The sequence below is a fragment of the Phyllostomus hastatus genome, unplaced genomic scaffold (assembly GCF_019186645.2).
Source record: "Phyllostomus hastatus isolate PE091 unplaced genomic scaffold, TTU_PhHast_1.1 phas_contig_551, whole genome shotgun sequence".
Lineage (NCBI taxonomy): Eukaryota > Metazoa > Chordata > Mammalia > Chiroptera > Phyllostomidae > Phyllostomus > Phyllostomus hastatus.
Genome location: NW_025333909.1, coordinates 10,126,155 through 10,140,412, shown reverse-complemented (window position 1 = coordinate 10,140,412; position 14,258 = coordinate 10,126,155). Strand labels below are relative to the sequence as shown.

General features: G+C 38.9%; 1 protein-coding gene across 1 annotated transcript; it reads right to left on the bottom strand.

The window, feature by feature from the left end:
* Nucleotides 1–3,342: 3,342 nt before the first annotated feature.
* LOC123824344 (ubiquitin-conjugating enzyme E2 D3-like) lies at nt 3,343–3,780 on the bottom strand. The gene has a single exon (XM_045847476.1). It carries the CDS (start codon nt 3,754–3,756, stop codon nt 3,343–3,345), a length of 414 nt encoding a protein of 137 aa, XP_045703432.1. The 5' UTR covers nt 3,757–3,780.
* Nucleotides 3,781–14,258: the final 10,478 nt, after the last annotated feature.

Here is a 14,258-nt window from a genome sequence, read left to right as displayed (position 1 = left end):
TGCTCCTTCTTTCTTTTGATTCAGTTTGCATGATATATTCTGTGTATCCTTTCACTTTTATTCTACCTTCATTATTATATTTGAATTGTGTTTCTTATAAACCATTGGGTCAAACTACCAATACTTTTTTTGTCTTTTAATTTACTTTGCCAATATCTTCTTTTTATTCAGTATATTTGGACTACTTAATTTTCTCACAATTATTGATATGTTAGTGCTTAAGTCTGCCATTTAATTATTTATTTTATTTTTAATTATCTTTTTTCTATTTGTCTATTCTAGCCTTCCTGTGGAGTACTTGAACATGTTTTAAGATTTCCTCTTGATTTATTTGTAGTATTTTTGACTATGTCAATTTTATAACTTTCCTACAGGTCTGTCTTGATGTTACTATATGTATTCTGATGTTGCTTCATCTATTAGTATCAAAATTTAACACTTTGAGTGAACTATGAAACTTTACTTCCATTCAGGCCCCTTTATACTCCTTTATTTGAAACGTCATTGTCTTAGGAACATCACGATGTAACAAATGCTTTTCAGTTACCTTTATTTTCATGCTCTTTTCTATATTTAAATGTGCTATGCTCTTTACCTGGTGTGTTTTTGCCTTCTTTCATTGCTTAGGTAATCTTGGTCATTCTTCTTATTTAACTCAGATATTACCTCCTCAGTCAAACTTGTCCTGACCTGTTATTTCAATGAGAACCTATAATAGAGGAACTCAAACAGTTCTCCATTTTAGTGAATTTTATAGATGGACTTTTAACATCAGTAAAAGTAGTTATTTGGTTAATGACTGTCTTTTCTACTAGAATGGATTATAAATGGGACCAAATACCACATGTGCTTTTACTCATTGATGGATGCCTAGCACTCGGTACTTTGCATTACTCAACATTTATCCAGCAAGTAGTGATAGAATGAATGAATAAACCTTTCTCAACTATGGTTTCTTCATCTCAATTATTGATGCACAATTATTGTTTAATTTGTAGTAAGAACTACAGAAGATGATACCTGTGAAAATGCTCATGAAGACGGTAGAAATATGTAGAATCAACAGTGTATATCATAAGGAAATTATGCTCCGAATTTAAAGTTAAAAGCTCAATATTGTCCATTTTCAATGTGAGGAGACTGCAGGCTATTCAAGTGAAAATATCAGGGAGCTAGTTTGTATTGATAAATTGAAATGTCTCAAAAAAATACACAGAGCTAGATTAAGGATTTTAGAAGAGGAATTGGTAGAATTGGCCTCTCCTATCACTATTATATGCATTTAGTCACATTGGCACAACATAAAGCATTTTCACAACTGTTTATGTATGCCTAATTATTTTGATAAAATGTTTACTTTCACTTTTTAATTATTTTTCCATTTCACCCTCAGTTTTTATTCATTGCTGGCCAATTATGCTTGCTCTGCACTACTTAGGATATTAGAAAATTTGGAAAGAACCTCAAAATACACATCAGCTCAGGCTTTATTCTTTGTTTTGCACTGGTAATTTGAGACATTAGAGTAAATTTTTAATATTTTAAATTTCTAAATTAGTAAATCAAGCATAATTGTCTGAAATTAACTTAAAAATTCATAACACAATCTCAGAATCTTTAAATAATTTAGATCATATTATTCTATCTCTTTTTATCAAATTACTTTGACTTACATTAAGATTTAATCACAAAAGTTTACTGTAGAAAAATAAAATGGCACAGAGGCAGCATTATTGGGGAACATGAGAAAAAAACAGTTTCTTACACAAAATTACTGTTAGCCCTTTGGTATATATCCTTCTATCTTTGACAATAAGTTTTATGAGTACCCACTATTTGCCAAAACAATGTTTCAGAGAATGAAGATACACAAGGAAAAAAAAATAGATAGAATGTCCTGCCCTCACTTGGCTAATATTCAAGTGTCAGAAAATAGAAAATCAATATGTGTCGTAATACATGATTATTGGAGCCATGAAGATAATCAAATAGGATACAGAAATTGAGGCAGATTTTGGGTTGTGTAGTCATTTAGCTAAAGCTCTCAGGGAAAGCCTCTTTGATGAAGAGATATTTGAGGATTTCTGAAATAAAGAAGATATAACTTGGGGAAAAACATTCCAGGCAAAGTGACCAATTAATAAAATTCCTCTCGCACTTAACTTCTATACCATTTCAACTGCACATTAATTGCTCCAAAGAATGAGATATCCTGTGGTGTATTTCAGATTACAATCTTTCTCTTGGCCAATCATGAAAAGGCCAATTCATATTTAAGTAACTGATTGTTTTCATAGTAAAATTATGAGGATGAAATAATTTTTAACTAATGTTCAATATATCTTGTGTTTCATTGTCATTTATTTAATCAAAGACTATTTCTTTTTTCTCTATGGTAAGCATTGTATTAACTATTGTAGAGTCAGAAATAAAACAAAAAGCTTGCCCTGGAAAAACTCTCCATTCAAAGAAACAGATACTTGCACAAATAAATATAATAAAATCTAAAAGATACTCTAATACAATTTGCATAGAACAGGTGATCAACTCTACTCAGGTGGCAGCATCAGGACAAAGAATAGAATTTTAAAAGACAAATTAAAAGGAGTGACATCAGAGGAATGGCGTAGGAGAGGGCGCCTTGATCTCTTGTGTTGAAATTACAACAATTTGAACAGCTGTAATTCAACAAAGGATTCCCTGCTTAAGGTACAAACATGTCTGAGAGACCTGTCTGTGCATTGCAACTTCTGAAGAGGTTGGTCAGTTGTAGACAGCCGCAGAGATATGAAGAGGCAAGAGCTGAGATAGTGCAGGGGATGCGGCCCCGAGCTCACTGTGAGGCTGGCTCAGCCCAGAGAGGAGAGAAATGAGGTTGCCACTGCCACTCCTTCCAGCAGGGAGAGGCAGACAGGTACAGTGAGCATCCTTATCCAGTTTTTCCTCCCCGTTGTCAGTTGTAAAGGACTCATCCTAAGCCCACCACCCCCTTGTGCTTGCTTCCCCATCCCGAAGCAGGAAAGACGGCCTTCAGTGAAATGCTCATGAGAACTGGCCTCTCTCCTCCCACTCAGGCATCCCCCAACCTGGCCCCACCCCCGTGCCTCCCTCTACCCCCTCCACACACCCTCATGTGGCAGGTGTGCAACCCCCACACCTCCCCATCCCCCAACCTGGCCCCGCCCCCTGCCTCCCCACGCCCTCCACACACCCTCATGTGGCAGGTGTTCACCGTGTGCCCACAAAGATGGGGAAACCACGCCTCCCAGAAAGCAGTCAAAAGACCACTGCTTCAACAGCCAGGTGTTTTATTAAGGTGGTGGTTTACTGTTTACTTCTCACTCACATGGCGTACTTCTTGGTCCAAGCCCGAGCTATAGCATTATAGGTGTCCCTGTCCTTTAAGTACATTCTTGCAATGGATGGATCTAAGGGATCGTCGGGATTGGGGTCACATAACATGGAGCTGATGGACAACAACAATTCAGATACCGTAAGGGCAGGTGACCACTGGGACTTGAGAATATCTAGACATATATTACCTCTTTTGTCGATATTGGGGTGGTATACCTGAGTGATGAAGTAAATATATGGAGGTTGAAAGGGGTACTCGTGTGAGAAGTGTATGTTTAGGGAGAAGACGCCTCCCTCATAGGGGCTGTTGTCAGGGCCCACAACGACCCCCCTCCATGTGAACATGTCATCGTCCATCGGTGCTGCGGAGCACATGGGAGGGGGGTCCTTAGTGATGTCCATCAGTTCCTTCTGCAGGCGCTTCAGAGCCGTGGACACGTCCACTGGAACAGGTGGTGTCTGGGCATCCTGATAGGGACAAGGGGGAAGCACGGGTGGGGCGGGGAGGGACCATGGGTTAGGGTGGGCGTGGCTTACGGGGGCCGGGGTTAGAGGGGCAGCCACCCCCCAGGTCGGTGGGTGGGTAAGAAGGCTGGAGCCGGGCTGTGGGGTGTGAGGGGCTGTCGGGGGACGGGGCCGGTGGGGAGGAGGGGGAAGGAAGGCAGAGTTGGGGACTCGGCTGGACCTGAGGGGCTCCTGCTCACCTGTGTTCTGCTGGTCCCTGGCTCCTCCATCTCTTCTTCCTCCACCGCTGGGTCTGCCGCTCAGACCCTGAGCCCCTAAGGCTGCGCTGCCCATAGACACTGCCGCCCTGTGGCAGGAGCAACTGCTCCTGCCAGGCCGCCTGCCTGTGCCCTCGGCCCTGCCTTGTGCACTGGGTTCCTGGAAACAGGAGGGGATCCCCTCTGTGATGTCACAAGGGCCAGCTGATGCTGTCAGCAAGTCGATGGGGGCGGGGCCAGGAGAGAGAGGGAGAGGCAGACAGGTAAAGTGAGCATCCCAGTGGGTGTGGTCAGCATGCTCCACAATTGAACAGAGGGACCTGCGGGGAGACAAAGCTCAGGTATGCAGCCACGCCGTCTGACTGCCGCAGTCACCAGGCAGAAAAACACAGCCACTGCGAAGCCTGGCCTCCTCTCCAAATCCTCCCAATGTCACAGTGGGCCCCAGAAGAAGCTGTAACACTGTGTGTCGAGTTGCAGAGCACACTGTCTGCAAGCACAAGGACTGAAAACACAGAAACATTTTCTCCTAAATGACAGGTGTGCTCTGTGGCTCACCCCAGCGGTGGGTGGAGATAGACAGTGGAAGACACTAAGGTCTGCCAGTCTCCATGGCTGGGAGAACAAAGCCATAAGTTACCAGCCAGCCTCTCCCAGCTCACCCCACACCCACCCATTGCAGAGCACTGCTCGCAGCATATAGCTACAGGTAACAGTGCTGGCATTTCAAGGACGTGGACTCCAACTGCCCACCGCATTCCCCTGGGGCTGAGCACCCTGAGATGCAGGCAACCTGATCACAGAGGAGATGCCCACCTTCCCAGGGAACAAACAGCTTCTTCCATGTCCCTGAAGAGATCTGAAAGGACAGAGCTGAGCAGAAAAAGCTAAAAAGCCTGTGCTTTAGTGACCCCTGCTGAAAAACAACGGAAACACACCCTCACTGGTGTAGCTCGGGTGGTTGGGTGGCATCCCACAAAGTGAAAAGTTGCAGGTTTGATTCCTGAGCAGGGCCGATGTTCCTCCCTTACATCGACGTTTCTCTCCTACTCTTTCTCCCTCCTTACCCCTCTCTTTAAAAATAAATAAAATCTTTTTAAAAATAAAAAAAAAGACTTCTTGTTAATCTGGTAGAGAAAGGCCATTCATATATAGATGCCTACAAAGAGAAAGAATCCATCAAATACCATAACTAACCAGAGTAATAATGTAGCCCAGAAAGAAAATTTTTAAATCTTCAGAAGATAAACTTAAAAACATGAAATATGCAATTTAAATGACAGGGAATTCAAGATTACAGTTCTGAGAAAGCCCAATGAGATACAATACAGATAGGCAGTTTAATAAGCTAACAAATAAAATTAATACACAAAATGAATACTTTACCAAAGAAACTGAAACTTTTAAAAAGAACCAAATAGAAATTCTGGAGATAAATAATAACAAAAGACATCAAGAATGAACTAGCTAGTCTAAGAAATACAGCTGATCACATTGGGAAAGAATTAGTGAAATTGAAGATAGAAATCTAGAAATGGCATAGATGGAAAAACAGAATTAGAGTAACAAAAGTGAAAGAGCTCTATAAGAACTATCTGACTCCATCAGATAGAGCAATATAGGAATAATAGGAGTACCGGAAGAGGAAGAGATGGAGACAAGAACTGAGAGCCTATTCAAACAAATAGTTGATGAAAACTTCCCAGACATATGGAAAGAGCTAGCTAGATTCCATCCTGGAATCCAAAAAGCAAACAAGACACCTAATTATCTCAATACCAAAAGGCCTTCTCCAAGGCACATAGTACTAAAACTTCCAAAAATTCTTGACAACGAGAATTCTCAAGAGAGCAAGGGAAAAGAAGACAGTAACCTACAAGGAAACTTCTATTAGATTATCATCAGATTTCTCAGAGGCCCTACGAAGTAGAAAAAAATATGTCAAATAGGCAAAGTACTAAAAGACAGAAATGACCAGTAAAGAATAATGCAGCAAAGTTGTCCTTTAGATATGAAGGAGGAATAAAAACTTTCAGAAGGTGGGGGGATTTCATAGCACCAGAAGACCTCCATTGCAAGAAGTAGGAGGTTATTCTACTTGAAATAAAGAACAAAGGGTCACAAAACTACAAGTAAGATTACCAACAACTCTTATTCCTAATAGGGTACTATACACTTAAATATCACATACAGGTTAAATGAGGTAAAAACATTAAAAAAGAGAGAGGAGGAAGACAATAACTATTGCAATTCAGAAGTGAACACAGTATAAATAGGGATAATTTGGGACAAAAAACTTAAAAAGGGCAGGAGTAAAAGGCTGAATTTGCAAAGGGAGATGGAGATCAGATACACTCAGGAGAAAAAGAAATACCATATGTATGAAAGTTATTTTTACATTAACCTAGTAGCAACCACACACACAAAAACCCCAAACTAAGACACATAACTTTAAAAGAAAAAAGAGAAAACAGAAGAAAAAATTACATAACACCAGCAAATTAAAACATCAGACAGAAGCACAAAGGATGAAAAACAATTGAGCCCTGGCTGGTGTGGCTCAGTGGATTGAGCACTAGCCTGCAAACCTTAAGGGTCCCCAGTTCGATTCCCAGTCAGGGCACATGCCTGGGTTGTGGGTCAGGTCCCCAGCAGGGGGCATGAGAGAGGCAACCACACACTGATGTTTCTCTCCCTCTCTTTTTTGCTCCCTTCTCCTCTCTCTAAAAATAAATAAGTAAAATATTTTTTTAAAATGGAGTGATACAGCTATGAGAAAACAAAAGATAATGGAGATCTTACAGGAGATTGTCATATATGTCAATTACCCCAAATGTAAGTAGAATAAGCTCACCAATGAAAAGTCATAGAGTAACAGATTGGATCAAACAAACAAAACCCAACCATATGCTGTTTCATGAAATACCTCTGAGCTGCCAAGAGAAATACAGACTCAAGGCGAAAGGGTGGAAAATGATTCTCCAAGCAAATGGCATCCACAGAAATGTAGGTGTAACAAAATAAATTTCAAGATAAAAAGGTAACAAGAGACAAAGATAGACATTTAATGATGATTAAGGGGGCACTAGATCAAGAAGACATAACACTTCTCAGTATATATGTACCCAATTAGGGAGTACCCAAATATATAAACCAACTAACAGAATGAAAGGGAGAAACAGACAAAAACATAATTACATCAGGCAACCTAAATATCCCATGGACAGTTCAGCTGTGGGGGATGCTGTCAAAGACACTCATTTCTCTCTTGCAACATCAGAGTATTAAGTTGGGAGCTCAATGAGTAGGGAAAGGTAACAGATTAGGAAAGCACCATACAAGATACCCAGCGGAGGGAAGGATGCACCATTAAAGAGACAAGGTTCTGGCTGACTACATTCGGGACTCTGTCAGGAAGCCTGCCCATGGACCATGGGATAAACTTCACATGCAGATTCCTACCACTGTGTGCCATGTACCAAACCTACGCCTTTTCTTATTCTGCAGCTGGTTTCCTGGACAGAATTGAACTTCCAGAAATAAACTCTAGTATATACAGTCAATTAATATCTGACAAGGTCACCAAGAATACTCGATGAGAAAAAAAATTAGTCTCTTCAATAAACAGTGCTTGAAACACTGTATAACCACAGGCAGAAAAATGAAATTGGACCCCTGGATTATAGCATTCACAAACATTTACTGAAAATGGAATAATAACTTCAATGTTAGCCCTGAAACCATGAAACTCCAAGTGAAAAACAAGGAAAATTGTCCTTGTCAGTGGTCTTCATAAAGATTTTTGTAAAAAAGGTGAGACCTAGAACACAAACAAGAAAAGCAAAAATAAATGAGACTATCAAACTAAAAGATTCAGCAAGGTCTAAGAAACAATAAGCACAATTCAAAGACAATCTACAAAATTGGAGAAATATATATATATACAAATCAACAACAACACTAAGAACAACAAAAACCAAGCACAATAAAACACACAAAAATGGAATATATATTTTTCCAAAGAATACATACAAATGGCCATGAACATGAAAAGTTGCTGGTCATCACTAATCATCAGAGCAAGACAAATCAAAACCACAATGAGACACCACCTTACGCCTGTCAGAATGGCCACCACCAAAGAGAAAAGAGATAACACATATTAGCAAGGATATGGAGAAAAAAAGGAATGCTTGTGCACTGTTAGTGAGAATATAAATTGGTAGCCACTATGTAAAACATTAGGGAGGTTCCTCAAAAAATTAAAACCAGAACTACCATATGATCCAGCAATTACACTTTTGGGTGCATATCCAAAGGAAATGAAAAGGGATATCATGGAGACATCTGTACTTCCATGTTTATGTGGCACTATTCACCTTAGCCAAGATACAGAGACAATCTAAGTGTCCATAAAAAAATGGATGGAAAAAAAAGACGTGAATAATGGAATATTTTTCAGCCATGACAAAGAATTAAATCCTGCCGTCTATACACCATAAACAGACCTTAAGGGCATTATGGTAAGTGAAATAAGTCAGACAGAGAAAGACAAATATTGTATAATCTCACGTATACGTGGAGTATAAAAAACAACAGGCTCGCCCTGGCTGGTGTAGCTCAGTAGATTGAGCCCCGGCCTGCAAACCAAAGGGTCGCCCATTTGATTCCCAGTCAGGGCACAGGCCTGGGTTGTGGGCCAGGTCCCCAGTTGGGGGCACGTGAGAGGCAACCACACATGGATGTTTCTCTCCCTATCTTTCTCCCTCCCTTCCCCTCTCTACAAATAAATAAAATCTCATAGATACAGAGAGTACAATAGTGGCTCCTAGGGGCTGTAGTGTGGAAGGAATAGGGTTATATTGATCAATGATTGCAAACTTCCAGTTATAAGATTAATAAGTTCTGGAGATCTAACAACAGTATTGTAATAATAGGTAGCATACTATATACTTGAAGGTTGCTAAGAGAGTAGGTGTTTTCACCACAAAAAGGAGAGTCTAATTATGTGGCATGATGGAGATGTTAGTTAACACTCTAATGGCGCTCTTACTGCAACACATAAGTCTATTGAACCAATATTTCACAACTTAAACTTACAAATGTAATGTGGCCATTATATCTCAATAAATCTAGGGAAAAAAGATTAATGGTAGCTCACTCTTTAGATAATGATGTGCAGAAATGCATCATAGACATAAGGATAGCACTTGTAAAGATGCAGAAGCGTAAACCAAATGTCATATTTCGGGAATTGCAAGTAATTTTACAGGACAAGAGAAGAGAGAAGAAAGAAACATTTTTTTCCTATTAGATGTCAACTCTGTGATGGCAGGGACATGGGTCTGTTTGTTGATGAGTGTACTCCAAAAGCTTACAACAGGGGTCATCTACTAATTTGGATAAATAAATTAGTCAGGGCTATAAGTTGGAACTGAATCATGAAGAACTATTGATTACAATATCACCAATGCATTTTGATATTTCCTTTCAAACTAGTTTCTTTAGTTTTTATTTCCAGTGACTTCAGAAAATGAATATCTATAGGTTTTGTATTCTGCATTCCTTATTTTATCTGTATCTATGATTGCTACAGTACTGTTATTAGGTTAATTTTGAAGACATAAATCTGAGAATTAAGGCACCCACAATGAAAGCAACCCCCAACTTTTTGTCTAACATATAAATACAGCTAAATCATACATGCATATTCACTGGCCAAAAAAGAAGCCAACAATATTAACCTAAATATGTTCCATTCTTTGCAACAGCTTGTTCAAAAATCATGCCAACCCCCATTTTCCTGAACTTTTAAGAAATAATAATAATAAGAGCTAAATTTTTAAAAGATTCTATTTACTTATTTTTTAGGGGAAGAGAGGGAGAGAAAGAGGGAGATAGACATCAATGGAGAGAGAAACATCGATTGGTTGCCTTCTGTACACACCCCAACCAGGGATGGGACCAGCCATCCAGGCACATGCCCTGACCAGAATGAAACTACAACCTTTCTCTTGGTGGACTACAGCCAACCAACTGAGCCACATTAGCCAAGGCGAGAGCTAAAATTTTGGTCTAACAATAAAATTTTACATTGATATAACTGTGACTCACTTTTAATTTACTTTGGATTCTTATCTCTTTTTCCCCATGGATAGTCCTTGATTTCTTTTTTTGAGAGTTGCTTCATATGGAAGATTACAGCACCTATAATCTTAAGTCTTAATGATTATATTTAGGGTCATGTCATATTCCACAGCATTGAAACATTTTCTTATTATAATCTGTAAAACTATGCTATTTTATGTGCAATGTTAACAAATCCAGAAGTCATGTACTTTTTATTCATCATTCATTATTTTGTGCACTATCACTTTAGTCTCTGACCATTTCTGACAGCTTTCAACTTACAACATTCATTTTCATATTCTCCACACAGTAATCAAGTCTTTAGACCTTGAGGACAAGAAGCAAATTAAAGCTATTAACATGTTAGAGAATTGTTTGATTTACTCATTAGAAATGATTCTAAATCTGAGAAGCTCATAAGAGATGCCTACAGGGCGAGTGAATTTTGACTGGCAGCGTCAGGAGAGCCAAGGGCAAAGAAGACATTTCTAATAAAATTTTAAATGGCATTAAGAAATGTTAGCTCTAATTGGACAAGAGCAAGTCATAATCATAAGAGCATGTTGATATAATTCTACAGAATGAATACAAAGGTGAATAATCTTCAGAAGGATTGGCTGATGTATTTATGAATCATATCCTTGAATTTTTACTGTTGGCGGCAAAAAGAACTTTGTACTTCTCTCTCTCTCTTTTTGAATCAAAAGTGTTTTTCTTAATTAGACTTTAGGGTGTCAAGAACTTAAAAATGTCTAATCATGCAGGCATACACCCTTATATTTGGAGGACAAGGACATGGAAATTAAAATGTGATCATCAATAACCAAAGAAGAAAAGACCTCTGTACTTTGAATGCATTAGGTTCAAATGCCGGGACATCAGGAAAATAAGAACAGGTAAACGTGGATGAGTGTTCTAATAATGCAAAGACTAAGTATTTCCTGAAATATCTACTCTGAATCTATTTTGCCAATCCTAAGTTGTTGGGAACCGCCCTGACTGGTATCAGAAGCTGAAACCCCCGCCTAGCTAAGGCTAAGGGAACGCCCTTGGAACTGTAAGCCAGCAAGGAGACAAAAGCTTATCTCCCTGGCAGGAATGCTGCTTCTGCTGCTTTATTCATGACTGAACCCCCAAAAGCTTGGTCGGTTAGCCAAAGACGGGTAAGATCTCCCCACGGGGGAATGACCCTAAGACAGGCACGATCACTTTGGGAGGCCCCCCAAAAGAAGGACTTGGGGGGCTGCAGCAAAAGGGGGTAATGGACCCTCACTCCTCAGCTTTGACAAAGCCTGAGTTCTCAGCATCTGGGAAAAAAAAACCTCCTTGTCTCTCAGTTGCCTTAGTTCCCTTGCTCCACCTAAGCCTGAAACAATGACAGGGTGGTGCAGCTCGGTACTGAGAAGTGCGGATTCCCTGGGGTGATCACGCCTAAGAAAGAACATGTAAATTCCTGTGAAACCTGCTTTGTTTAGAATGCTCTCAGTTGAATGAGAAGGGTCCAAGGAGGAAGCTAGTTTGTTCCTCGGTCTTACAGCTCTTTGACCCCCAACTCAATAGACCGGCAGAGTTCTTTGTTTTCTATGGTTCCTTACTTCCCCCTAATGAGCACTGTACTTTACCTGAATTATTATGCAGAATGAGCCCAATAAAAGCAGGTATGGACGGTAAATCAGCGCGTTCCCCACTAGGGGGGGTGGCCATTTCGTCCCTACTTCCCCACAGAAACTGGTCTGTCTCTGTGCATATGTGTTTTTTCTCGCGTGTTTATCGTCGAGATATCCACAGCGTTCCGTGGTCACTGCTGGCCGGTGACCCACGCGCAACACTAAGTATTAAAAATAACCCTTTATTTTTTCACTAAATGTTGTTGCCTCATTTATTCCCAAGGGTGTTAAAAAGGGGGTACCAAATAAGGTTAGGTACATGGGAGGAACTACCAGTAGATTTTAATTCTGGATGAAGTACTAAGTTTAGACATTTAGAGCTAAAATAAATCAATTGCAAACAATTCCAAGAAGCTATCTTATTACATTGTTCAAAGTATATTTATAATATCACCTTAAATCTACAGCATAAACACTGTGATATAGACCACTGGAATTTGAGTCTATTTACAATCTCTTCAGGAAGAAATAACTATAGCTAATATCTAAAAGTCAGGCATGTGGAACACATTCTTTCTCCAATTTAAAAATATGTTACTTTTGTTCATTTATAGAGCACATTGTGAAGAATTTAAAACTCCAGCCAGGTATATTAAAAATTGAATATGTCCAATGCAATATTATGCTATGAGTTTCTTTAAATCAGTCTTCCAGATAGGATTTATTTAGGTGTTCCCAAATTACTTTTCTGAGTAACTTTACTCCCCAAGCCCAGAAAAAAGTTATTTTCACACCATTAAGCATAAATGATATGTAATTCTCATAATTTACAAGTAACATAATAAAAATGAGTCCACTAAAAATTGTGTACTAATTTAAATTTAGTTCATTTTTTCAAAATCCTTTTAATACTCAGTAATATTTTTTTACTAAGGCCTGTTATTATAAGCTAACAGTTAATTTTAGCATTTATTGCAAGATTTAGAAATTTTCTCATTAGTAGTTAAAGAGCCAATCCCAATCAATATCTTATGAACATTTATAAATAAGCACAGGATACTTTTCTACAAAAATATTAGAACATATACAGGCAGAAATGAACATCTGCAGTATTTGTGGAAGACCAAAATATTTTTTAAAAATACAAAACCACACCATGAGTTGCATGAATTATATAACAATCCTAAAATTTCTATGAAACTTCAGAAGAGTTAGAATAGCCAAAGGAATCTTGTGAAAGACAAAGTGAAGACTCAAACTTCCTTGTTGCAAATTATACTGTGAGACTATAGTAATCAAAACAGTATGGCAGTAGCATACAAATGGGCACAGATACCAATAGAAGAGACTTGGGAACCCACAAACAAATTTTAGTATATACTGTCATCTAATATTTGACAAGGAAGTCAAGAATACTCAATGGTAAAAGACATTTTTTAAAATAAATGGTGCTGAGGAAACTGGATATTTACATGGAAAAGAATGACCTCTATTTATATAACTTTTAAAATTAACTTAAAATAGATTAACAGTTTACATGTAAGACTTGGAAAAATATATATATAGTCTGTCTGGCAAAAGTCTAGCCATTGTTAATATAACAACAACGGCTTGCACAACATCGATAAAACCTGGCAACTAAGGAGAGTGGACTGGAATACACATGCGTGAACAATGACAACTTCACTGTACTAGTCAGTGTGGGCAGTAGACACCATTTGAGGGAGCATGTGTACTGTGTGGCTGTTGCATTCAAAATGACTGAGTAGAGCAACGAATCTGCATCAGATTTTGCATTAAGCTTGAACATTTCTCTGTGGAAACTACTCAGATGATTCAGAAGGCCACAGCTGTGGGCAACTGGTGATTGGCAACTTCATCGTGACAATGCACCAGCTCATGCATCACATGAGAGTTTTTTGGCAAAACATCAAATCACCAAGGTGACTCAGCCCCCTGCAGCCCAGATTTGGTGCCCTGAGACTTCTGGCTTTTCCAAAACTAAAATCACCTTTGAAAGGGGAGAGATTTCAGACTATCAATGAGATTCAGGAAAATATGACGGAGCTGCTGATGGCTATTGGGCAAACTGTGCGAGGTCCCAAGGTGCCTACTTTGAAGGCGACTGAGGTGTCATTGTCTTTTGTACAATGTTTCTTGTATCTTCTCTGTTCTCCAATAAATGTCTCTATTTTTCATATTACATGTCTGAATACCCTCTGGGTGGAGATATATATACATATGTATATATATATATATATATATCAGATAACTGGTTTGTAATTCTTTTCTCTCATTCTGTGGGTTGACTTTTGTTAGTTGTTTCATTTTCTGTGCGGAAGCCTTGTAATTTAATGTAGTTAAATTGAACTTAAAAAGTTAAGTTAAACTTAAATGTTAATTAAGTTAAAAAGCAACTTTATTGTTGCTCTCAGTGTCATATCCA